This window comes from Oryctolagus cuniculus, chromosome 16, assembly GCF_051225735.1.
Source record: "Oryctolagus cuniculus isolate XC-2025 breed Fujian yellow rabbit chromosome 16, ASM5122573v1, whole genome shotgun sequence".
In the NCBI taxonomy this organism is placed as follows: domain Eukaryota; kingdom Metazoa; phylum Chordata; class Mammalia; order Lagomorpha; family Leporidae; genus Oryctolagus; species Oryctolagus cuniculus.
The window spans coordinates 78,383,102-78,409,075 of record NC_142882.1 but is presented as its reverse complement, the minus strand read 5'-3'; the positions used below and the strand labels follow the sequence as shown (position 1 = coordinate 78,409,075).

Sequence of the window (25,974 nt, the reverse complement as noted above, 5' to 3'; positions counted from 1 at the left end):
CCAGCTCCCTGCTAATGTGCCTGGGAAAGCAGCGAAGGATGGCCCAAGTCCTTGGGCCCCTGCACACACCTGGGAGACCAGGAAGAAGCTCCTGGCTTCTGGCTTTGGATTGGCTCAGCTCTGGCTGTTGAGGCCATTTGGGGATTAAACCAACGGATGGACGATCTCTCTCTTTCTCTCTGTCTCTACCTCTCTCTGTAACTCTGTTTTTCAAATAAATAAAATAAATCTTAAAAAAAGAAGCAATAAAGTCAATTAATATATTTTAATAAAACATTTATTTTTGGAGTCTATAAATGGGTAAATTGCAAAATAGTGGCAATATGAGTGTTTAACAATTTTTTTTTACTTAACAGTCTACTTTTGTTTTGCTTTCTCTAAATAAATACATGAATTAAAGAAAAAATCCTTTTAACTCCAAATTCAGTGTCTGAATATCTTCCATATCTATTTTGAGCACATAACACAGCAGAGGCACTTAATTTTCTTGAACACTTTATTTCCAGTCAGAGCTTAGCAATTACTTAACTTCACATTATTCTGTCACAAATTATAATCAAATGGCTAACATAAATAGGTAAAATCATAAAACTATTGGTAAGCCAAGTCAATAAAGTTTTAAGGTTAATATAACACAATAACTATACTGGCACACATATGCATTGGGCCCTCCTAGAAACAGGCCAAAAACAACAAAATTTATTAAAGAACAAGGTCCTTAGACACAGGGAAGAGGAGTCATAAATTGTGATGAAGGTTGTAAGTACCAGAAGTTGGCCTACAGCTTTAACCAACAAAGGCAGAAAGGGAAGTCCATCAACACAGTTGACGACACACTGACTATTCTATCACAAACTGGTTCACGGCCTCAAGAGATCACGGCTGGCTCTCCAGGCATTGCTACTCTCCCACTAAGTTTCCTTACATGAAACACAATGCTACATTTACAGTAACAGAAGAATTTTATATTCCTATTCAATTTGAAAAGTAGCAAAAGATAGGAAAAAACTGGTAAAGCCACACTGACCTTCAACCATCTCAATACCCCTGAAAATAGGGGCTAAAATGAGCCACTAACAAACAGTATTCAAAGAGCAATGTATTATCTAATACGACTTACAAAACAAGCAAAATTCAGTCATCTTCAATGGAAAAGGCCACAGTATTTGAAAAGTAGGAATGTTCTGATACTGATTTTTATCAAAATGGTAATCTAAGCCATGAAGTTGGAACAAATTCCAAACTCGCACTTACTCGCATCACCTTAGTTTAATAATCCAATAAATGACAAAAAAGACAAACAATGAAAATAGCATCATATAGCACAATAACTTTGTTTGGCTTCCTCTGGATAAAATCTTCAGTTTTCCCATAGTTTTACCTAGAAACCCTGTTGTAGAATCAAACTGTGAATCCTATGAGAGAAGAAAAATGAAACATAATTGTTAGATCCCAATATTCTACATTTAAGTAATTCAGTATATTGTTATAAAGAGTACATTTTTAATGAAAATTTTTGTGTTAAAATCAATCCTAGGAGCCTGTTTGTAACCTTGGATAATCAGCATGATTACTCCATGTAAGACTAAGCAATTCTCCCAGTGAATAAAAAACTCTTTCACTGTCCAATAAACAATTCTTTCAGTTCCATGGAGTAATTCAAGAACCCAAACCATTTAGGTCTTACTCAACTATGTGGGAGAAAAAAAACCTACAAATGAAGGTAAATAGTCCATACATGATCACATGGGCTTTTCCCCACTTTTTATTGTGGTATCACTCTCCAAGGTCAAATGATTGACTGCCACTAAGTTAGAGGAATCATCTAAAATTTAATATGCTTTGCAGTTTAATGTTGCTTTACTTTTAAAATCCTTTTGTTTAGCGAGCTGTCTCTAAAAATCCATTAAAAAATAAAAGAAAATAATGTGAAGGTAGTAAAATGTTATAAGAAACATAAATATAGATGAAGAAAAACTATCATGTTAGAACATATGTGGAAAAGTCCTTAAGATGAGAGGTCGGGACCAGTGTTGTGGCACAGCGGGTTAAGCCATCACCTGTGACATGTGATCCCGTTTAGGTGCCAGTTCAAGTCTTGCTGCCCCACTTCTGGTCCAGCTCCCTGCTAATGCGCTTGGTAAAGCAGCAGAAGATGGCCAAGTACTTGGGCCCCTGCACCACGTGGGAGACCTGGATGGATTTCCAGGCTCCTGGCTTTGGCCTGGCTCAGTCCAGCTGTTGCAGCCATTCATGGAGTGATGAGCAAATAAAAGATCTCTCTGTTTCTCCCTATCTCTCTGTAACTCTGCATTTCAAATAAAATAAATGTTTAAAAAATAATGAGAGGTCTAGGTACAGATTAGAAATATCACACTTTCATAGAAATCTGAATATCTTGAGATACAAAGACTGCAGCATAATAATCGCCTTTGCATAGTTCAGTCTCTATCTCTATGATTCTTCACCAGGATTCTGAATCACAACACCTGTGATATTTTTTCAAAAGATATATGCCTAGATCCATCTCCATGAAATCTGAAATCAGTATAGTAGAGCTATATAACCAGGCATATGTATTTTCAAAGGTTTCCTAGGTGACTGAATGCACAGTTTAGTAAGTATGATGCTTTCAGTGCCATACTTGTTTTTGATTAATACAATTTTTAAAGCATTCAGAGAACCAAGAGAAGGTCCGGGGAAGTTTGACATCCAAAATAAACATTAGTGAATGGCAGGAGTCTCTAACAAGAGAAAGTATATATTGCTGAATTGTCGAGCTTATTTAGGGCAGAGATTAAAAGCCCCGGCTGTTCAATCTATGAGGGCTTGGTTCAGAAGTGATGCTTAGGAAACCAAGCAAAAGAATTTCCATTAAGTTAAAGGTATCTGGCTGGATATAAAGTGCTTTTATGTTCTTTTTTTTTTTGAGAGGCAGAGAGAAAGACACATACACAAAGAGAGCTCCTATCCCATTGTTCACTCTTCAAATGCACACAAAAACTATAGGAGGCCAGGTGGATGGCAGGAGCTGGGATTACAATTCAGGTCTCCCACTGGAGTGGCAGGGACCGAACCACACACGTCACCACCTGCTGCCTCCCAATATCCACATCAGCAGGAATCTGGAATTTTGGAGTAAGGCCAGACCTCAAACCCAGGTACTCTGCTAATAGGATGCAGGCGTCTTTATCAGTAAGTGAAATATGCACCCTTAAAGTGCTTTGTGATTGCGAGAGCCTTTACGTTTGTATTTCTTAGACCACTGAAAATAGTAATCTGTCTTGAGTCCTTAACAATGTTTCTAAATACAGGATTAAAGATAAATTGGCTTCCACCTTGTCCTATCAATTACATGTGTTAGGCAGATGAAAAATGCAAAAGAATGGCAATAATAAGCCTTACACTTATTCCAAATCAAGTAGATAAAAATGGATGAGAATTCAGGACTTATTATCTCTAGATCTAGTACTTCAAAATGGATAAAAGTTAAAATATTTTTCTTGATTAACAGAATAAATTCGAGAATATTAGATGAACTTTGCTAGTTAAAATCATAACCACTTACCATTTCAGCTAATAATTTATTTTGATTTTTAACTTCATGGCCTATTTCAATGGATAGCTATCAAGAAGAAAGCACAAGCATTATTATTTATAAATAAACATTCAAGTGTTATAAAGTAAAAATAATGTCATTCTAGGCCTTTGCGTTTTCTCAAATGATATTTTAGTCTAGAAATATAAAATGTAGTCTATTTGTAACACTTTTCCCACTTGAAATTAATTGCAAATAAATTTAGAATTTCTGTTCCTCCCAACTAGCGGCACCACCTTAATAGTCAATTCTGTCTTACTTTTGGTTTACACAGAGCACTTCTCTCTGTTCTCACATCCTTGTGTGCTTTATTTCTCCATGAACATTATTAATAAAAATGCATTTCTTTGTATATTTTCTTCTTACATTTAAAAAAAAATACACAAGTATGCTTATGACCAATTCAAATCCAGACATAAATATTCAACCTTTCCTAATGAGATATTAATTTCAATATATGTCTAAATTAATTATTTCTTTATATTTTAAAGGTTTTTTTTAAATTTAAAGTAAACTGAAAAAAATTTTACAACTTAGTGTTATCTACATCTTGAAGTTTTGCAGAAATGAATATGAGCTGAGAAAAAATAATGCCATAGTTAATTATAGCTGCTACTTAAATCAAAACCCGTGTAATACTTCATGTGACAAATTCAGCAAAGAGGCCCTTACTGCCAACGTATTTGAGTACAAACAACCACTGAACATTGTGGAACATTAATGCCAATATTAGTTTCAGCTGGTGTGAAAAGCATATTAGGTAATGCTGACACAAAACTATGCTAGAATTCTATAGATTAGAACATGACATTTTTCCCCAAATTTAATAATTCAGAGAATATTAAAACAAATATACAGTTAGATAACACAAACTACCTCACTAGCTTCTACAATTGTCATTCATGCAAAGAAAAGAAATTTCCAGGAAATCGCAACTTCCTCCTTAGACAAGGAGTCTAAATTATCAACAGTGCAGTTTTCTTAAGGGATTTAATTATTAAATCCTTCCAAATGTTATATTTTTCATTATTAACATTCTACAATATAATTTACTTCATAGATGAACCGCTGTTGATTTCACATGACTGAAAACATTCTGTTTCAAAATGCAATGCTTTCCAGGCTGAATAAATTTGATTTTTCAAAGACTATAACGAAATACAAATTAAGTTTTGGCAACACAGACTTCTACTGAATACTTCCGAAGTATACAGCATGTTTATTGTAAGGCAGAATGAACCACAGACACTACTAACATCATTTTTGTGTAATTCATTTCTTCTATGCAAATTCACTCTATCACCGATAAGGAATTACGCTAGTTGCTGTGTAGAGTATAGAAGTAAGAATAATACCAAACCTACATTCTGGTAAATCTACTCTACATACAAATAATCCTAATACAAATCACTATGCAACAAAAATAGAACTAAGTGACTTAAGTTCATAACAGAAAAAATTACTTCGGAATGTTTAACAGGCAAAGGTTGGAGGGAGGGGTAGGAGGGAGTATATTGAAGTGGGTCCATTCAGAATGAGCAAGACTTTAGTCAACAGACACTAAGGAAGAGTGGGAGCGAAGATAAGCAGATGGGAAAGTGACAGTGTAGAGACAAGGAAGAGTCTTCTCATTTGGCGAAACCACCCTGCATTCTGAAAGTCAGGGATAAGGTGTATAAAACTTGGGCCAATCTTCGAAAGACTTATTCATGGAGTTAGTGTGACACTTATTAGACCATGGGAGATCACAAAAGAATATAGGATGCAAATTCACAAACATTCTAAAAATATGACTGTGGTAACAGTGTGTAGCTCAGACTAGAATGTGCAGAAAACCAGGAACAGAGAGGCTGAGACATTCTCCCAACAGTTCACCCAAGAAAATCAGGATACTGTGTTCAAAATAGAAAAGCAGAGACAGAAGAAAACTTTAGATAAAAGAGAGAAAAAGTTAAGACTCGATGACAGAAACAAGCTATCAATGTGGAAACAAGAAAACCAAGATTTGTAGTTCAGGAGACTAGAAGAAAAAGTTAAAAGAGCCACAGGAGGTAGAAGATGGAGAGCTCCATTAGAGACATTACTGCACACAACATACAATATTTTTTAGATTTTTATCACAAAAAACTGAAGTTTTAAAATCTGTATCAGTACCATATATTTTGATTTGCCACATTTCCTAACCCAAAGTATGGTCTAAATTGTGAGAGCACTTTGAACTCACTGAACCATAGTATTTAGGCATCCTTAGAATGATGCTACTAAAATACAGTTTATATGTATATGATACATACACAAATAAGTGAAAATGCATACAGTATCTGTCATATACTTACAGACTTTATAGCAGTTACTTTGCTTCTCAGGCTTTCAGTGAGTCTCTCGTTTTCTTCTTCACAGGCACTATACCCACTGTTAGCATAGCCATAGCTCCCATAGTTGCCAGGAGGTACTCCTTCACCTGCAAAGAGCAGAGTAACAAGGGTAGCTCTAGCAAAACCAGAAGCCACTTTTGCAAGGCTAATAGGAAAGAACCAAAAAAGACCCCTGGAGGGCGTTGCAGACCATGTATGCCTATAATATTCACATTCCAAGTGAATTTTTGAAAGTAGTAACTAGAGATCAGAGCAATACTTCCCAATATCCTCTCTTAAGAATATTAAATTAATTTCAATACACATTTATTGATGTTACTGATTGACCAGAAGACACTAATAGGTATTGATAAACAAAAATATCCAGGGTACCGTCCTTGCTCCATAGAAATACACTTTTAAATAAAAGATCTAAAAGTAGCAACATCAACAACCTACTGAAGAAGCTTGGCTAGGAAGGAAAGGGACAAAGAATAATATAAGAGCAGGTAGAAGGGGTATCTTTATGATATATTTTTTTCTGTTTTATAGAGAGCTTGATGGGAAGAGGTGGGTGAGGCTCCAGCAAAGAGGTAGAATAACTAATGAAGCATATTAGCAGAGAGTGAAGAGGGGGGCCATTCATTCAATAGTATTCTTACTTGACGCTACTTTGATGGAGTTCATGTAGGAGATGACATTTAGAAAACCATTTCACTCTGCCTAAGGTGGCATTTGATTTTCATCAGGCAATTAAACAACACTTGGAGGAAGACTTAGTGAATACCTACAGAAAAGTGTGGCTTAAGGTGCTTTTCAGCCATTCCTTTTATAATAACTGATGTCAACTGTCCCAGTAGAGAGAGAAAAGGCGCTCTCTGTTGAAGAAGGGTGATCATTTGGGAACACAGTAAGGAGGACAATGGAGGACCGTGTCCAGGGGATAACACAAAGCTGGTGGAAGGAGCAAACTACAGGAGCTTCCATCCTCCCACCTGTGTCATTTTTCTACAGAACAGTTCATCAGCCTGAGCTGGTCCAGCAGAGGGTGGATATTTAGACTGATCTAATGCTGGAAGAGTACAGTATATGCACTGCAGAAAACAACCTCCCAAAGATCGAAACTGCTTTCCAGGGGAACAGTTGGAGACATGGATTATGGGGCACAGACAGGACAGGGATGAAGCAGATTCCACAGTGCCCTGGGAATTTGGGGCAAAGGAATAATATGAAAACTAGAGGTCTCCAATAGCTCAAAGAGCAGATGGAGGGGCAGTAACAGCAAGAGCTAGAAGGAGAGGAGGTAGCAGGTAGGTGAATGATGGCTAAGGTTGAAGGTGTGAGCAAGAAGCTCTAAGGCACAGCATAAATGTCATTTGTCCTAAGAAGCAAAAATCCCTCTGAATTCTTACTGTGTCGACTATATGTAACACTAGCACTGCTTTCTAGATTGTACTACCAGGCAGGACAGAAACTAAGTCTGTTCTACTTGTAATTATACTACTCCATAAAAGTAGAAAACACATGCAATATAAGGCATACTCAGTGAATACTTGCAAATGAACAGATTAATGAGCAGAATCTGAATTCACTGCTCCTCAGCTCTGAATGTGCACGCTTGTCAAGAATGGCATCCCATGTTTCCCTGAGGTCAGAGACAGTGCCTCACATGCTTCTTCTACATCTCCCCAGGACCTAATGAGCGCTTTACAGGTGGCAAACACCCACAGTCTTCACCCCAACAAAATGTTAAATAAGTACAATCCAAACAAGAGAGTTACACTACCCAAATTCTCAAATTCTCCCCCAACAGCTGACACACTGTCCATACAGCTAATGTGTTATGAATTTAAAGACTGGGCTCATTTTCCCCCCACTCAACAACTAAAATCATTGTCTTGAAAAATGCAACTTTATTAATGAATAGTCTGTGCAATCTATAATAATGATCAACATCCTTAAGGAAATGGAAACATCTTCTACTTATTTTATATGTTTAAGAGCCAAAGTATATAACATTGCCCAATAAGTAATTACTGACTGGTTGGATTCAATCACTTTGTAACTTCAAGAAATTCTAGAACTTCTTCAAGTTCTAAATGAATGGCTACTTACTATATGTCCTTTGTTTGGGTCTTTTCACATACATTAATTTTAGTTTTAGATTTCTTTTATATTGCTTCATTTATTCATTAAAAAAATTTTGAGAAGCAAAGAGACAGAGAGCTCCCTTAGGCCAGTCTGTGCCCCCAAATGAACAGCAGGGCTGAGCCAGGCAGAAGTCAAGAACTGGAGACTAGATCCAGGGCTCCCCCAAGGATGCCAGGGACCCAACTACTCAAGCAGTCACCTGCTACCTTCCCAGGGTTTGCGCTGGCAGGAAGCTGGAACTGGCGGCAGAGCCAGGACAAGAAACCAAGCATTTCAACAAAGTTGCCCCAACCAGTGGCTTAACTACTTAGGTCAAATACCTGTCCCTGTTCCATCTATTTAAAATGAAATTCTCATTTTATTTCTTGTCTGGAAATCTTTCAGTGCATATTTCTATTAGAGTTTTACCTTCTCTCAGCTATCACCCTCCCCCAGGGATGGACTCATGGTGTAGCAAATTAGGCCACTGCTTGCCATGCTGGGCATCCCTTATCAGATGCCTGTTCAAGTCCTGGCTACTCTGCTCCCAAAGCAGCTCCCTACTAACGTGGCTGGAAAGGCAGTGGGGGAGGAGCCAAACTGCCATCCATGCAGGAGACCCAGATGGAGTTCCTGACTCCTGGCTTTAGTTTAGCCCAGTTTTAGCTGTTGAGGCCATCTGGGGAGTAAACTAGCAAACAAAAGATCTGTCACCCTGCCTGTCAAATAAATAAATATTTGAAAAAAAAAAAAAAAGCAAAAAACATCATCCACCAACACAAATATTCTTCACATGAATATCTATCAAATTCATTATTATTCCAAATCTAAAATTGCAGGTCATTTCACACTGGCACTTCAAGTTTTTTAAAAAAAACCGTCACTTCATAACAATGTAAATTATAGCAACAGTTCCTTAATCGATGTGCTATCAGGACTGAGAACAATTACTTCTCAAGTCCCCTTCCTGCAACTTAACCAGGGAGAGTGCAGTGCAAAAAATAAGTGGGCCTCAAGGGCAATTTAGGAAATCTAAACTCCTTGGCCTATAATGCAATCTCCACAATGTGGTCTCATGTTTCTTGGTTCAATCAAATTGGTTGAGTCATAATTCCTTAGCTACATAATCCTAGTTCTATGCTCTTTGTTTTTTCTTTTCTTTTTTAGTGATCCTCTCACCTGAAACTCATCTTTCCTAACTTCATTATTCATGGTCTAGTTCAAGGTCACCATCTCTGCAATTTCTGAGACATTATCTGCAGAACATTATCTTGTGTTTGGATGTATAGCTGCCACCTTGTACCATAATTTACCTTTGCACATTTTCCTACTTCCCAGCTGTGGGGAGCACCAAGAAAGTAACAAAACAACTATATAGCTAGAGCTCATTCAGGTATACAACCTAAAGACACTGAGAAAACACATAGGCTGGTGAAAACTAAACTTGATCAACATTCTTTTCTGTCTTCAATTTACCTGGCTTTCTCCAACCACAGATTCACAAAAACTGCACTAAGAAAGAACACTGACACACTGACAACTTTCATTGACCTTAAAGTTGACACTTTTCGTAAGCCTTGTTTTCGTTTTTGCGAAGTTATTACCACGGCTGGCAGAGACAGTCATCTTTCGCCAATGCTCACATATACTCTCAATCACGCTGCACTGATAGAGCAGGGTTCTTTCTCTTCTTTCTCCTCCTCCTCCTCGTGTTTAACCATCTCCTAGTACAGAGCTTCAGAACCATAAGAGGTAGTCCCGACAGCTGCTAACCAGTGGAAGAGGTTCAGATAAGAAATGCTCCAGGCACACTGCCTTTGACCCCGACCTTACACCCCAAGGCCTGTAAGGTAACGACGTGTACATGTACCTTTGTCACTCACTGCTAGCCGACTCACATAATCACCGTGGAAGCGCTTAGCATGCAACCCCACTCTTCGTATCTCCCTTCTAAGAGGCAGAAGCAGCAGGAAAGCAGAAACAGCAGAGAGGCCAGGCCACCACACAGCACACAGTCCGACGACTGAGCTGGCACCTGCATATACCGCACCCCAGTCCTATGCTACTCTCCAAGACTCGGGTCCGGAGACCAAACCTAAGGATCCCCCCGTAAGATCTAGGACAAATGACGTGCTTCCACTAGGCACCGCCTGCATGGCTCCCCTCCACACACGCCGTTTCTGGACCAGATGCCGAGTGACAGGACACCAGGGCGATTTTCTCCCGCGCCGACCAAGGCCGGCTCTGGGGCTCCCCACTTCGCACCTCGGACCTCTTCTTACCCAGGCCTGCACGCCTCATCCCGCCAGAAGAGGGAGGAAAAAGGCAGGCGGGGGTAGAGAAGTTAGGAAAGGGCCAGAGGTCACCCGGACCGCGTCTTCAGTCCCAGGGCGCCGCGAAGCACCAACTTCTTCACCCCAAGCGCCACGACATCACTGAAGCCTGGTACACCGCGCCGACTGATGGCGTCAACCCGGGCGCCCATTGGTGCTCCGCGAGGAGAGTTGAATGGCATTCTGGGAAAAGTAGTTCGCTGTTGTCGTAAAGGGCATGGCGGGAGGAGCGACTGGGACTCGCTTCCTGGAGTGGGCGGGACTTCCGGAAGAGGGGCGACATCCGCTTTGGCTTCCTGTTCCGGACCCTGAAACTCGCTGTTCGGTACCGTGACCCCGTATGCGAGGGCCGTGGGATTAGCTGCCTACAGGTCCCTACATTTAACGCAGTAGCTCAGCTTCTCCCGGCCCACGAGAGGTGGTTGACTTACCTTTCCTGATTCATACTGGTACTCACTGTTACCTGCAGAGTTAGTTGAGGGAAGTCTGAGAGAACTTCGTCCAAGTTTCTCGTCTTGCAAACAAGTAGTCCGAGACCCACTGGCGGGGCAGCAGAGGCTAACTGATTTGTGCTTGGTCACACTCAGGGGGGGAGACTCGTGCTGGGCTAAGGCAGCAGGGGTCTCTCGGAGCCCCCAGCGAGCCGGCTCCCTGCTGCTCCCTCGGCTCCCTTCTAGAAGCATCGTTGGGGTTAGGGAGCACTCCTGAATCCCTTAGACACGTGGTGCTGAATACTGCCTTACATATAGCAATGTGCCGACTGGGGTTTTCAGTGCTTGGGGTAGGGTGTGGTGAGGAGTGTGTTGGTGCTGCTGCCTGGGTCAAGTGAGAATTTCGTGTTATCTCACAGGATGAGGTACCCTGAGGAGACTCTGCAGCAATGGTTTTTGAAGACATCTGGGACACAGGAAATGCTCGGAGTCCGCTGGTGTTTGCGTTCTGATGTTGCTGATGTGTGACAAGGTAATGGTCTCCCGGCTAGAGGTCTCTGAATCTTCATCATGTCCTGTTTCCTCGGTTTCCCATTGTGACAGTGATGTAGCTGTGACTTCAGTTTCTGCCTTAAAGTTGCTTTCTTAAAACACAAAAATAAGTTTTTATAATTGTTAGGAAAAGAGTTGCAGATTGGTGCCTCCTCACACGGGGCACCATAAATGTTAGGAAAAGAGGTGCAGAATAGAGAGGAGGCAGTGAATGAATTTACAGCCAGACTGAATTTATTCAGAGAAAATAAATTAGAAGAGGCGAATGACCAACTGCCCTCCTGCACATTGATGGAACACGTGGCAGGAGGCCCTGACCCCCCGTCCTGGGGGTCCTGGCCTGTTTATATTTTAGGAGGGCTAGAGGCGGGGGTGGGATTAGGGAGCAGCAGGTGGAGGGGAATTCCCGGAACTGGTCTTTCAAGTGTTCCAGCAGCTGGTCTTTCAGGTGGCTGTGGGAGTGGGGTATGAAGGCAATAGGATGTGAGATCCAATTGAGATTCAAGGGTAAGGAATACATGCCAATGTTTATCTATCTTTTGGGCAATGAGCAAGAATGGCTGAGACATATCTTTGTTACATCAATAATAAGTTATTAACCTGGGAAATAAGTTTAATCCAATAGCATCTTGAGAGAAAAAGAGTCTTTGTAAAAATAAACAACTGATTTCTGAATGGTGTGGAATTAAACCAAGATTGTATTATGGACAGTTGCTACAAATAAATACTGAAGATCCAATAAGAGAAATGAGAGACTCTCCTTTTAAAAACCATTTTGTATTTACTTGAATGGCAGAGTCAGACAGACAGGGAGGCAGAGCAAGAGATCTTCCATCTGCTGTTTCACTCCCCAAATGGCAGCAGTGGCTGCCAGGAGCCTGAAACTCCTATCTGGTTCTCACACATGGGTGCCGGGACCCAAGCACTTGGGCTATCTTGTGCTGCTTTACCAGGTACAGTAACAGGGATCTGGGTCAGAAGTGGAGCAACTGGGACTCAAAGGGGCATACTTGTGGGATGCTGGCATTGCAGGAAGTAGCTTAACTCGCTATGCCACAACACCACAGCACTGCCCCAACTTCTCTTTTTGCATACAATCTGTGATAGTCTCTACTTTTGCTAAAAAAAAAAAAAAAGGAAAAAAAAACCATGTTCTATAATCAAAATGTGCTAGAAAAAAAGGCACAAAATGCGAACTTTACTTTCTTGCTATTTTTCTGCTTGCTATTCATTTGTCATACCTCTTCTTGACCAAACTTCAGAACCAAGCCATAGGAAAACAGCATACAAAGCCCTGAAATCTAGCTAAATTTTCAATCATGAAACAAATCCAGTATCTTGAGCATCATATTTGAGCTGTGAGAAAATGTAAACTAAAATCATGGAGCTCTTCACTTAACACAGGCCATGGCACTGAAGATAGTTTATCAATTTTTTGTTTGGTAGTTAACACACATTTTCCTCTGGAGCCTGAAGTGATGCTCAGATCCCCAGTGCAACCCAGAAAACACATGGCTATTGTAGTCCCCATGCTGGCTGATCACAGGACAACTGAAATACTATAGATTTTCAGGGAAGATCAGTAGAAAAAAATATATAGTCCTTGTGATGAAATAAATGATACCATTAGAGAAAAAAATTTTTTTAAATTACTCTGTTAGTAAGCTCCCTCCCTATTCCACCATCTGATAAAGGATTACTATCCAAAATATGTAAATAACTCAAGAAACTCAACAACAAAACCAACAACCCAGTTAAGTAATGGGAAAAGGACTTAACAAGGCATTTTTTAAGAGAGGAAGTCCAAATGTCCAACAGACACGTGAAAAAAATGCTCAGGATCACTAGCCATCAGGGAAATGCAAATCAAAATGCAATGAGGTTTAACCTCACATGAGTTAGAATGGCTTTCATACAGAAGTCAACAAACAACAAATGCTGGTGAGGATGTGAGGAAAAAGGTACCCTAATCCACTGTTGGTGGGAATGTAAACTAGTACAGCCACTGTGGAAGACCCTATGGAGATACCTCAGAAATCTGAATGTAGACCTACTGTATGAACCAGCTATTCTACTTCTGGAACTTTACCTAAGGGAAATGAAATCATCATATGAAAGTTAGCTGCACCCCCATGTTTATTGCAGCTCAATTCACAATAGCTAAGATACGAAATCAACCCAAATGTCTGTCAACTGGAGACTAGATAAAGAAATTTTGGGCTATGTCTACTATGGAATACAACAGACCAATAAAAAAGGAGATCCTGTTGTTTGCAACAAAATGGATGCAACTGGAAAACATTATACTTAGTGAAATAAGCCAGTCCTAAAAGGTCAAGTACCATATGTTCTCTGATCTGTGGTAATTCGCAGAGCACCTAAAAGATAATCTATGGAAGTGAAATTGACACTTTGAAATGCGATGACTTCGAACAGACTTTGTCTTGACTGTTGAGTAACAGATTTTTTTTGTATTTGTTGAACTGTTTACTTAGTATACTCTTATGTGTATAAAGTTAATTGAAAATCAATCTTAGTAAAAAATAAGAATGGGAATAGCAGAGGGAGGAGGAAGAAGGATGGGAATCAATCAAGAAGGGTGGGAGGGCGGGTAGGGTGGGAAGAGTCACTATGTTCCTAAAGTTGTATTTATGGAATGTATGAACTTTGTATACATTAAATAAAAAGTTTCTGGAATTTTCTTGTTATTCTTGTTTAAAGTGGTATGAATTTTATCTAAAAGTTCTTGGAAATGCGAAAGTATTTTCAAGGAATTTCTAAAAAGCTACCAGTTTGAGCTTCTTTTTCCATAATTGAGGAATATTACCAGCATTGATATAATGCTTCTCAGCCATGGTTGGTTTTTAAGAATAAGGTGCACAGTTCCAACCTCAGCCTCCTCAATAGAGCTAGCCACATGATGTGCAGAACCTAGAGAAAAATGAAAATGCAGAACCATAATTCAAAAAACAAGTTCAATCAAAGATATTGAAGCATGCAGCTCTCCTGTAATTTTCTTCAAATTTTCATTGAATTTTTATTTGCTATGTAATGTCCTTCTAAGTACAGAAAAAAATCTTAAATTATATGCATAAATTATATCTTTCATCTTGATATTGTACAGTGATTATTTTAAATGCAAATGTAAGATCATTTAATTCATATGTGAAATCATTGCAATCGTACTTTATTTGGTACCTCATATGTGAATATGTATTTACTTCTTTTTTTTAAAAAAAAGATTTATTTTATGTATTTGAAGGACAGAGTTAGAGAGGTAGAGACAGAGAGAGAGGTCTTCCATCTGCTGGTTCACTCCCCAGGTGGCTGCAACGGCCGGAGCTGTGCCAATCCGAAGCCAGGACCCAGGAGCTTCTTCCGGGTCTCCCACGCGGGTACCGGGGCCCCAGGACTAGGGCCATCTTCTATTGCTATCCCAGGCCATAGCAGAGAGCTGGATCAGAAGAGGAGCAGCCGGGATTAGAACTGGCACCCATATGGGATGCTGGCACTTCAGGCCAGGGCGTTAACCTGCTGTGCCACAGTGCCAGCCCCTGTATTTAGTTCTTCTTCTTCTTCTTCTTTTTTTTTTTTTTTTTTTGACAGGCAGAGTGGACAGTGAGAGAGGGAGACAGAGAAAAAGGTCTTCCTTTGCCATTGGTTCACCCTCCAGTGGCCGCCACGGCTGGCGCGCTGCGGCCGGTGCACCGCGCTGATCCGATGGCAGGATCCAGGTACTTATCCTGGTCTCCCATGGGGTGCAGGGCCCAAGGACTTGGGCCATCCTCCACTGCACTCCCTGGCCACAGCAGAGAGCTGGCCTGGAAGAGGGGCAACTGGGAAAGAATCCGGCGCCCTGACCGGGACTAGAACCTGGTGTGCCGGCGCCACAAAGTGTATTTAGTTCTTAAGTAGAGAGTTACACAGACTAACTCAACTGCTTTTATTCTACACCTTGTTAGGCACTTATTCTCCCAACACACTACCTTCAGTTTACTGATGCATAGGAGAGACTGAAAGGAAAATGATCAGTGGGTTGCCTTGTCTCTCCCTTGCCTTCTGTGTCTTCATTTTCAATACAACTAGCTAAAACAAAGACTTAAGATAACAAGGAAAGAATATGATAGGATTCCTTGGTAGTTTTCTTCCATCTGTGGAGAAATTTCTAGTTCAAGCAGAACACGTTTGACCTTCTGGGGCTGCCCGTGTCCACAGCCAAGCATGGATTTACCACATTTTCTCAAACTCACTCTGAGTCTTAGTGAATTCTCATGTATTGTGGTTCACAGGAATTTTATGTTCATGGGGGCATTGCAAGAATTAGATACTAGCAGAGGAGGAAAGGAGAGTGAAAATGAATATATACGTGCCACAATGTTCTGTTAGACTTCAGTTACACAACACAAGATCAAATGTAAAATTATTAAGAATATCATGACAGTGACCACAGAGCATATGCCAAGCATGGAGGCCTTCTGATCTAGGGTGCTATGCAGCTGCAAAGGTGGCATGCCATGAACCTGACCCTAGTCTTCAAAGAGAAATTTTCCAAGGACATGGGGCCATAACTGGTAGATAAAAAGGAAGGAGATGGGTGAATACAGAGGACATACACATCCACAGAGGGAAACTGAGTGAAATGAAATATTTCAACTGAGCAGTGAAATTCATAGGGAACAAAGAGGGTATTGTGGACGTGTCTTGCCCCAGGGAAAGGAAAGAAGGAAGGGAATAGGTTGTAAGTTGCACAATCCTCCCAAACTACTCACAACCAGGTTTCTGTTGAGAGAAAGTGCTTTAAGTGGTTAATGAGCCATAGATGGGTGAAATTCTTGTTTCTTAGCATGTATAGTCTGTAGAAAGATGTTCTCAAAGTGATTATGATCCCAGCAGACCTGTGTGACAGGGTGTTATGACAGGAGTGTGGCTTTTTCTTGTATTGCACTCCAAGATAATTCACTCTCCCAGCAATTCTATTGCATTACTCAGTCTCCATTCTGGGAAATGATTCCTTCCTTAATGTCAGTTCATCAATAGCTATGACTTTTTTCCCCTGAATATATGGCAATACAGTAGAACAGCATTTTAAAGCTAAATTTCAAAATGGACACTTTGCATAGACTGTCCTTTTAATATTCCAATGTTGAAGACATCTTTGACATTTCTATAACATCAATTTAGGTTAAATAAGATAAATTTAATTTCTATTTCCTAGAAAATATCACTGTAGTATTTTTAAAGTTCTGAATTACCTAACATTCAAGATCAATTAGTCAAGTTGATTGTCATTTTATTTTAATGCCATTTATTATGCAATAAGCATTGAATTATAATTCCAAAACATTCAAATTATGAACAGAAATATGAAATATATAACTCAGTTTATAGCACTGTTAGACACTTTGACAGACATGTTATCTTATTATTCCACTTATTGATTTGTTTTTCCCCCAATGGTGCATTTATTTACGTACATATGAGAGACAAAACATTTCAATAAGTTGTTCAGGAATTGAAATATGCTATCAGTTTTTATGTAGCGGAGATTTGCTTATTTTTTCCGTTTTTCAAAAGATAGCAGTCATAGCTCTTGATTTCATGAACTGAGTCAAGAATGTGTCACAAATGTTTGCAGATAATCTCATTTCAGTTTGGCTTAGTTTTTTGACCAGAAAGTATCCTGGAGCCAAAGGCTAAAATATACAGTTTTGTTACTTTGTTATTATCATAATCCTACAATAGTCTGAGATGACCAAATTTTTATGTCCAATCTTTGATTCTTTGTAATCATATAGATTGAATGTAATTGCTATAGAATATCAGATAGTATTAAATGTTTTAATCATTACACCAAGAATCAATATTATTTGATACCAGTATTACAGATATTCAGGTCTCATATTCACATAAAACTTATGCCTTCAGTATGTGCTTCCTATAACTGATTGGCGCTGATTTCTTCTTGGTTTGCTTTTAGGGTACATTTATATCAACAGATACAGATTACACTGCTTTTCACATTATATATAAGGATGCTACAAAAAGTTAATTAGAAACTGGAAATAAAAGTCACATTTTTTTGGAGCAAAAGAACTTTTGAAATACATTCACAGACAGGTCTTTAAAAATTAACAGAAAATGAGTATTTTGAAAAAACTATGCATGAATTTCAAAATTTTACTACACAGTAAAATATTTTAATTCAATTCCTTAATTCTTTGAAGCAAAAATGGAAAATGTTGATAAACTTCACTGTATTAAAAATAAGAATACCAGGAGTAGGCATTTAATCTATGATGCCCGTTGGGACAACTGTTTCCCATATTTTATTGCCTGGGTTCATGTCCTGGATCCTCACCATACCAACTTTCTGCTAATGCATGGACCCTGGGAGCAGCAGATGATGACTCAAGTTGTTGGGTCACTGCACTTATGTGGGAAACTTGTACTGAGTTTCTAGTTCTCAGTTCCAGCCTGGCTTAGCTCCAGTTGTTGCAGGCATTTGGGGAATGAACTAGTAATTAAAAGCATTCTCTTTCTCTTTCTCAAATAATTAACATTTTGAACTAAAGGAATTCCTGTTCATTCAAACAGCACCATTAAAAGTATGAAAAGGCAAGTCATGCAATGAAGTATGATATTTGCAGTAAATGTATTTGACATAGGATTTATGCAGGGAATATATAAACAGTTCCTGAAAATTAAAAAGGAAAAGATAAGTCAATAGAAGAAATGGACAAAAAAGAAAAAAAAATGGAAATATCTTCACAAAAGACTATCTAAATGGCCAATATTTGAAATATTGCCCAACATAATTAGATCTCAGAGAAATTCAAGTAAAAATCACACTGAAGTAACACTACACCTCCTCCAAAATGTAGCGCCTCTGTGTGTGTGTGTGTGTGTGTATTTGTTATGTATATGAGATGCCAAGTATTGATAGGGATGAGGAGCAAGTAGAACTCAAATGCTGCTAGTGGATGTGCCAGCTGGTACAATCACCTTGGATTACTGTTTTCTATATCTGCTGAAGTTGAAATATATATCCACATATGCCTGTGAAGCACCACTTCTGTTCCTAGGCATAGACCAACAGAACCACACACACACACACACACACACACACACACGGTCACAATTTTACCATTCATAATAGCAATAAATTGGAAACATCACAATTTTCAACAGCAAAAAAAATGAGTAGATAAACTATAGTAGAGGTATACATTGTAACTGTATACAATAAAAGTGAAAACACACAATACTCAACAGTACGGATGAATCTCATGAACAAAACACTAAATGAAAAATCATGATGGAAATACAAGCATGGAGAATGTATAATTTTTTTCCATTGACATAAAATTCAAATACAAAACTAACATGGTGGGAAATATTGAAATAATTACTTTTAGTAGGACTAGAAGGGAGCAAAAGAGATTTCAGGGACACTAGTAATGTAGTATATATTTTTGTTAAGTTATATAGAATATTAACCCTTTGGAAAGTCATCAAGCTGTATATTTTGTATGTATGCTAGCCAAAAAATTTACCAGAAAGAAATACAGAATTAAGCCCCATCTTATGGCAATATGGAATATATAATAAACAATGTGGAACTTGAAAAGATAAAAAGAAAAATCAGCAATTTGCCCCGGGCCAATTAAATTGGCCCAGGTACAACATAGAACTATCAGTGTCTTGAGGAAGTCATATCACGATTGTAGCAGATGAAAAATTGCATGATGATGGCACACAGTGCCAAATCACTATCAATGTTTGTCTTCATGTTATAAGTTCAAAGACTGTGCTCTGCCCATTATCTCTCCCATAATAAACCCTGCTATTTCTCAGTTTTGCCCAGTATGTTCTACAATAGTTGTCAAATGATGCTCAGTGTGTAGGTTCTCTTGTTAGGTACCCTCGGAAGCCAACTTCGGGATGGAGAGTAAGCCTGAAGGAAGTGCATCGGGGAGGGGCTCTCAGCATCAATGCCAGGGGCAGAGGAGGAGAAGCTGAGCTGTGAGAGCCTCCCTGGTGATACTATGATCCCTGTAAGTAAGATAACTCTTTATATTATTCTAAACTGGGGCACCTCTCATTGACTAGTGGTTGGATATGAGCTTAGGCATCTGGCGTGCTCTTGGGTTAGGCAACTCTGCTGCTAAAGGCAGTTCCTACAGAGGGCTGACAGTGGTGGAGGGTGAGGAGGCTTGAGCAGGCAGTGCTGCCAGTAGCTGGGGAGGAGGTCCTTTGGTGCTGAGGCAGCATGGTTTCATCACAGTTTTCTGTCTGTGGGCTAGGCCAGTTCCCAAGGACAAAGAGCCTGTGCCAATTCCCACACAGATTTTGGAAACACCATAATTAAACTTGAAGAGCTACGATATAACAATTATTCCTAAATAAAATATTAAAATTAATAAAATGAAAGGATACTTTCCTCAACCTTAATACAAAGAAATGTTTGTCTTAATGATAAAGGAGACTAAGGCTTTCATAACTGGGACACATTTGGAGGTCTATAGCATTTAAAATCATTATAATATGAATGATTTCATGAGGGGAAAACACATAAATACACACACAAAGGGAAGGAGGTGTGAGATAAGAGATTTGTACTTTTAAATTAAAGATTAAAGATGTGTAATTTAGAAGGTCTAAGCGGTATAGAGAGATCCTGGGTTTATAAGTCTATGGAAGTTGTCAAAGTACATTAATTTTTACTATATTCAGTTAAACGGGCCTTTTTTTTAAAAAAAAAATCTTAACTCTTCCTCTTGAGAAGAGTAAAGTTTTCTCATAGAGATGGTGTTCGGCTCTAAGTGGAGTCCTTTTGGACAAAAAATAAAAAAATCAGCAAAAATTCCCTGAGTATATGACAAATTTGCTGGAAACATTTTGAATACAATATTTGCAGACTTGGGAGAGATGTTCAATATTGGTTTACCCAACTAGCATTAAAGATGAGGAAACCCATGATTAGAGGAAATTGAATAGTTCAAGTGCTGTGGTCCAAGTGTGGTGGGAATGAGTGTTACAATGCGGATGTCTTCTGAGGCCGAGTGCTCCTCACTGCGCTTACGCACTTTCTGCAGCAACTTCCATTTGCAGAAGCTCTCATCATCTATCTTAAAAAAAAATACTCTCTTTGCTGAAGAATAAGTATGTTTCCTAAAATATAATTAGAAATTAATGTTCCCCTGAAAAACGCTTTCTGTAGACAGGCTTATTGCCTTCTGATTTGTTGGAAACATGGAAAGAGAGGCTGATTTGTTATGGCGTTGCAGGCTTGTGGGGGTCTTCCTATAACAGCTGCTCTGCTTCCAATCCCAATCCCTGTTAACAGCCTGGGAAAGGCAGTGGAAAATGGCCCAAGTACTTGGGCCCCTGCACCTCCATGGGAGACCCAGATGAAGCTCTTGGCTCCTGACTTCAGCCTGGCTCAGCCCTGGCCCTTGCGCCATCTGTGGAATGAACCAGTGGCTAAGAGATCTCTCTCTTTGTCTCTCTCTCTCTTTCTGTAACTCTGAGTTTCAAATGAATAAATCTTTTTTAAAAATGGAAATATTTAGCTTCTAGTGATTTTTCCCCTCTTTGACTTTTTCCCAAAAGAATGAAAACAGAAAGTGTTTGGAAACAGTTAACGAAATAGTTTTAAATTTTTTTAAAAAATCGTATCTATTTGTTTTCATTCTGTTTGAAAGGCAGAGAGAGACCTATCTACTGGCTCATTCCACATATGCCTGCTACAGCTGGAGACTGGACCTTCATCCAGGACTCCCATGTGGGTGACAGAGATCTGAGTACTTGAGCCATCATCTGCTGCCTACCAGGGTGCTCATTAGCAGGAAGCTGGATTAGAAGTGGAGCAGGGACTCACACCAACCACTGTAATATGGGATGTGGACATCTTAACCATTGCACCATATGCCTGTCCCAGGTTTTTAAATTTAAAATGTGATTTAAAAACAATGAAATTAGCACAGGTGATTAGCCTTGGAGTGCAAGTATGCAGCACATATAATTGAAAAGAGAATGCATTTTTGCTCCCAGCAATAGGTGTTTGGGCTATATTTTTTATTAAATACCCAAACAGTTGCCTCCTCTGCAAGGTGTTTTCCAATAGCACTTATAAACTTTGCTATAAAAATTGCAGTTTGTAACCGGAGCCAAGTCAAACATGAGCCATCAACTATTCTAGAATTGTGGGATTTCCAAGGTTCACAAAAGATGAAAGAAGGAAAAATATTTTTGCAGCACCCCACAGAAATCTGCCTAGCTCATCACAGAACATGAAATGCACATTCTTGAACAAAAATTGAGAAACAGATAAAATAGCTCACCTGCCAAGCTCAAGGCAGTTTGCCAGCCTTCTTTCCATTTTCAAAGCAGATTAAAGGATGAAGGAGAAAAGCATGGGGAATACTGAGTCATTCCGGGTTCTCTACGATTGGTTTATCAGTCTAGTCATAAACAGACACAGTGCTTTTCAGTGGAGTGGACAGATATTTTTGTTTAAGAGATCATCTATTATTCAGGCAGTTACACCAGCTGAATGTTTCTGTTTGCCTTGCCCCTGTAGTACCACCACCCTTCAGGCTCTGAACAGATAGCATGTGTCACATCTCAGCTGGTCATGATCTCCAGTCTCTGTGTTCTCTGCTTGAAGGGTTAGCCTTTGAGTTGCTCTTGCTGAGCCATTTGCTGTACTGGAACTGACTGGCAGTGAGCAAGTGCAGTGAGGGGAGATTACTACATGCAGAGGTGAGGCTCACTTCCCCCCAGGGCCCTGTTTCTCTGTGATCTTTGTCCCTTGAGTCCTGGTTGGGCTGGGAGTCAAGGACACCAATTTCTGTACCCCAGCGAGAAGGCTATCACACAGGCTAGCCTGATCTTTCTACTCAGTCTCCATGCCCCCATTAAGTGAAGCAGAAAGCACAATGGAAAGGAAACAGAGTGATGGATTTAGCACCATAAAATTTAAAAACCCCGGCTTGCCAAAAATATCAGAAAAAGGTTATGTCATAAATGGTTTCTGTCCCTTAAAATTTGTTCATTCTTTCTGTGGTGCACAGTTGTAGGTGGAAAGTAGCAGCTCAGCTGGGAACTGAATTTCTTCATCCTGTTTGTCCCTAGGTGTCCTAGATGACATGTTTTGGCCAATGAAACATGAATGAGAGCAGTTCGTGCTAACTTCTGGGCTGAGGCTTGTGAAAGTTGAATGTGCCTCTTCCATACTCTCTTCACACCTCAAGCTGTGCATAGCTTTAAAACCCAAGGAGACAGAGAAGGTTAAAGGCATCTGGACTCCAAAACAACTTCACCGAATTGAGCCATTAAAAATTTAGGGTTCTAGTTGTCCACAATAATTTAGTCCATGCTAATATGCAAGGTTTAAAAAGTATATACCCCTAAACATTGTCAAACTGTTTAAATAATATAATCTGAAGTGTTTTAAAATTCCATTATTAAAAGAAATATTTCAATGGATATTAAAATAAAGAAAATTCTCCAAGAGGTTATTGTTTATTATGCTGTCCAAATCAACTCCTGGCATTAATACCATTGATTAACAACAATGCACAACACATGATCTATGAGATTAGAAAAAAGATTAATGAAAGTGTCCAGGGTTGACTGCTAAGAGAAATGTACTGTTGATGGAGCTTTAACTTAATGAAACTAGTATAGCAATAATTTTGGCACTATGTATCAAAATGTTAAATGATTGTATACTTTGGGTGAAGAAATAACACTTTTACACTTTTCCCAAGAAGAAAATAAGTGCAAAGGGATATAGAAACCAAAATTGTTATCATTGAAATTAGGCATTAATCAACCAGACTAACCATTGCATAAATTGTGCTAGTATCACAAAATTATAACATATTTTAGGTATTATTTCTTTTATCAAAAAAGTATTTACTGCCATGCAAATGCATACATTTAACATAAATCCATGGTGTTTGTGTGTGTGTGCATGCGTGTGTGTGTGTATAGAAAGAGGGAGACAAAGAAATAGCAGAATTTGGACATATATTTGCCAAATATGGACAGTGATGATGGTATTGTTTCACATTAGCTCCTCTTTGAACCAGTTCACATTAAAAAAAAGATTCTATGTATTTGAAATGTAAAGTTATGGGGGTGGAAGGAGAGGTGTTAAGTTTGCTGATTCATTCCCCAAATGGCCACAATGGCTAGGGTTGGGCCAGGCTGAACCAAGGAGCCTGGAATTCCATCTGGGTCTCCATGTTGGTGGCAGGAACTCAAGCACTTTGGTCACCTTGCACTGCCTTCCCTGGTGCTTTAACAGGGAGCAAGATGGGAAGGGGAGCAGTGGAGTCTCAAACCTGTGCTCGAATGGGATACTGGCTTTGCAGGTAGCTGCTTAACCCGATGAGCCACAGTGTTGGCCTCACATATTTTCCTTTTCTACAAGAAACATGTATTACTGTCTTTATGGTGGAGAAATGAGAGTAAAAATGATTGACTCCTCACAATACATAGATGACATTTGGGAAAATATCTAAAAAAGAGCAGCAAATTCTCTTAATGGATGGGAACCCAGGACTCAACTTCTTATCTTATTCCCCTCTAATTCATGTAATCAGTCACTCATCAAACATTTTATTCTGGAGACACACTATGAGTCAGGCACAACATCCCGAGCAATCAATTGTGAACCTAGCCTTGAGTTCACTGAAGCTCATGCTGGCTTTAGTGGGTCTAGAGGGTATTTGGGGGAATGTTTCAAAAAGTGTATTATGTGTCAGAAACCTACAAATGTGCTTTTCAATCCACTTTCATTACCAGTACATAAAGGAGATGTACTATCCAAAATTTTTACCTATAGATTTCTTCTCTTTAGAATGAGATACGGATGCTACTTTTGTCTAATTGTTTTAGTCTCTATAGCCATTTTCAACATGAAATAAGTACTTATACATGTTTAATATTTGGCTATGCTAATTTTAAGATTTTTAACTTGCTTGCATGGCTGTATTGGAAATTAATTTGCACAACCAGTCTTAATGGGGAGAATTAAAAGAGAAGAGATTAGCCCTAAAATGGTAGTTCTTACGTATGTTAAAGTCAGATTTGATTAAAGAAATGATCACCTTCCCTGTCCTCCCCCAGAAGAGGAAAGTGAACCTACCTGGAAGTTTTCCAAGTAATGTCAGGAGTTTCAGGCTGTCTGAGAAGAGCTCCTGCAACTGGGCTCAGAGCAGCAAACCCTTATAGTGACTTCCAAAGGGCAAAATAGACTAATTATCTTATGTCCCGATGACCATTCTGGGTATCTCTCAGGACATTTGGATTACAGAAAGAAATAATAATGCTTTTGAAAAAAAAAAAGAAATAATGCTTTTGAATTATAATTTCCATGTAATGTTTTTTGATAATGAGAAATTATCCCTTAAGAATCATTATATTAACTAGATAAGACCAGTTTGATAATAAGGATAACATTCCTTCTTCCTACTAAAAGCACTCCGATTTTGTGACTGTCAAGAATAGTGACCATTCTATTGATATTTCTGGCAGAAATGTAGGAATCTGAATATAACTTTAAGCATTCCCAGAAATACATGAATCATTACAAAGCAACATATTCTATTTAAAATTGAGAGTTGGTTGGGGCTGGTGCTGTGGCGCAGTGGGTTAATGCCCTGGACTGAAGCGCTAGCATCCCATTTGGGCACTGGTTCAAGACCCAGCTGCTCCACTTCCAGTCCAGCTCTCTACTATGGCCTGGGAAAGCAGCAGAAGATGGCCCAAGTCCTTGGGCCCCTGCACCCGTGTGGGAGACCCAGAAGAAACTCCTGGCTCCTGGCTTCGGATTGGCACAGCTCCAGATGTTGCGGCCAATTGGGGAGTGAACTAGTGGATGGAAGACCTCTTTCTCTCTCTCTCTCTCTCTCTCTCTCTCTCTCTCTCTCTCTCTCTCTGTCTCCCTCCCTCCCTCCCTCCCTCTGCTTCTCCTCTCTCTGTGTAACTCTGACTCTCAAATAAATAAATAAATCTTTAAAAATAAATAAGTAAAATTGAGAGTTAGCTGTATCTTCCCATTATTTGTATAAAAGTTTTGGGGTATATTTGCTTTAATATGATTCTAGCATATTTTCATCTTAGTTTTTTCTCTTTTCTGCTAAAATTATTCTATTATTTTCTCTGTAAATTTACTTCTTCTGGAGACTCTACCTTGTAATCACCATCCCTGTCTTTCCCCAGATACTTTCTTACTTTCTCATTTAGATCCTACTGGCCTCAGTTCATGCTGTGAACACCTAGCTCTTATCATTCCTTTGGTTTCATGTATGTTTTTTGCATAATGAAGTGTGTTTTGAATGTTCTTTGAGGTCTATCCAATTTACATCATTTGTCGTGGGTAGAGTATTACTCCCCAAAGGTATTCATGTCCTCCTCTCCAGAACCTGTGAATGTGGGTATAGCAAAGAGTAACAAAGGTTGCAGATAGGACAAAAATTGACCTTAAAATGGGGAGATTAGCTGGATTATCCTGATGGACCAGTGTAACCAAAAGGCTGAAGAAATGTAGAGGAGCAAAGCCA

General features: G+C 39.3%; 1 protein-coding gene and 1 long non-coding RNA gene across 26 annotated transcripts in view; one reads left to right on the top strand and one right to left on the bottom strand.

Annotated features, from left to right (window-relative positions):
• Positions 1–259: 259 nt before the first annotated feature.
• On the bottom strand, positions 260–10,519 carry BET1 (Bet1 golgi vesicular membrane trafficking protein). Its single transcript, XM_002713801.6, has 4 exons — positions 10,365–10,519; positions 5,935–6,059; positions 3,569–3,625; positions 260–1,415 (listed from the first exon to the last, which is right to left on the bottom strand). The coding sequence occupies exons 1-4, from the start codon at positions 10,381–10,383 to the stop codon at positions 1,260–1,262; spliced, it is 357 nt and encodes a 118-aa protein (XP_002713847.3). The 5' UTR covers positions 10,384–10,519; the 3' UTR covers positions 260–1,259.
• A 95-nt stretch (positions 10,520–10,614) lies between these two features.
• The window catches only part of LOC103349471 (uncharacterized), a 35,002-nt gene continuing 19,642 nt past the window's right edge, over positions 10,615–25,974 (top strand). For 12 of the 25 annotated variants that reach the window (XR_016223111.1, XR_016223113.1, XR_016223112.1 and 9 more), the window contains exons 1-3: positions 10,689–10,833; positions 11,266–11,378; positions 19,316–19,452. This is a non-coding gene — a long non-coding RNA (uncharacterized LOC103349471). Of the gene's footprint in view, positions 10,865–11,265; positions 11,379–19,302; positions 19,453–22,534; positions 22,914–25,974 lie in introns of those variants that run through there. The other 13 variants (XR_016223126.1, XR_016223123.1, XR_016223127.1 and 10 more) reach the window with 6 other exon arrangements.

Bases quoted from the DNA above. Each gene is read 5' to 3' on its own strand.
- BET1 (XM_002713801.6), bottom strand. The intron at 3,626-5,934 runs GTAAGTATATGA...TCTTCTTGATAG, and splicing joins AAGTAACTGCTATAAAGTCT to CTATCCATTGAAATAGGCCA. The intron at 1,416-3,568 runs GTAAGTGGTTAT...CTTCTCTCATAG, and splicing joins ATAAATTATTAGCTGAAATG to GATTCACAGTTTGATTCTAC.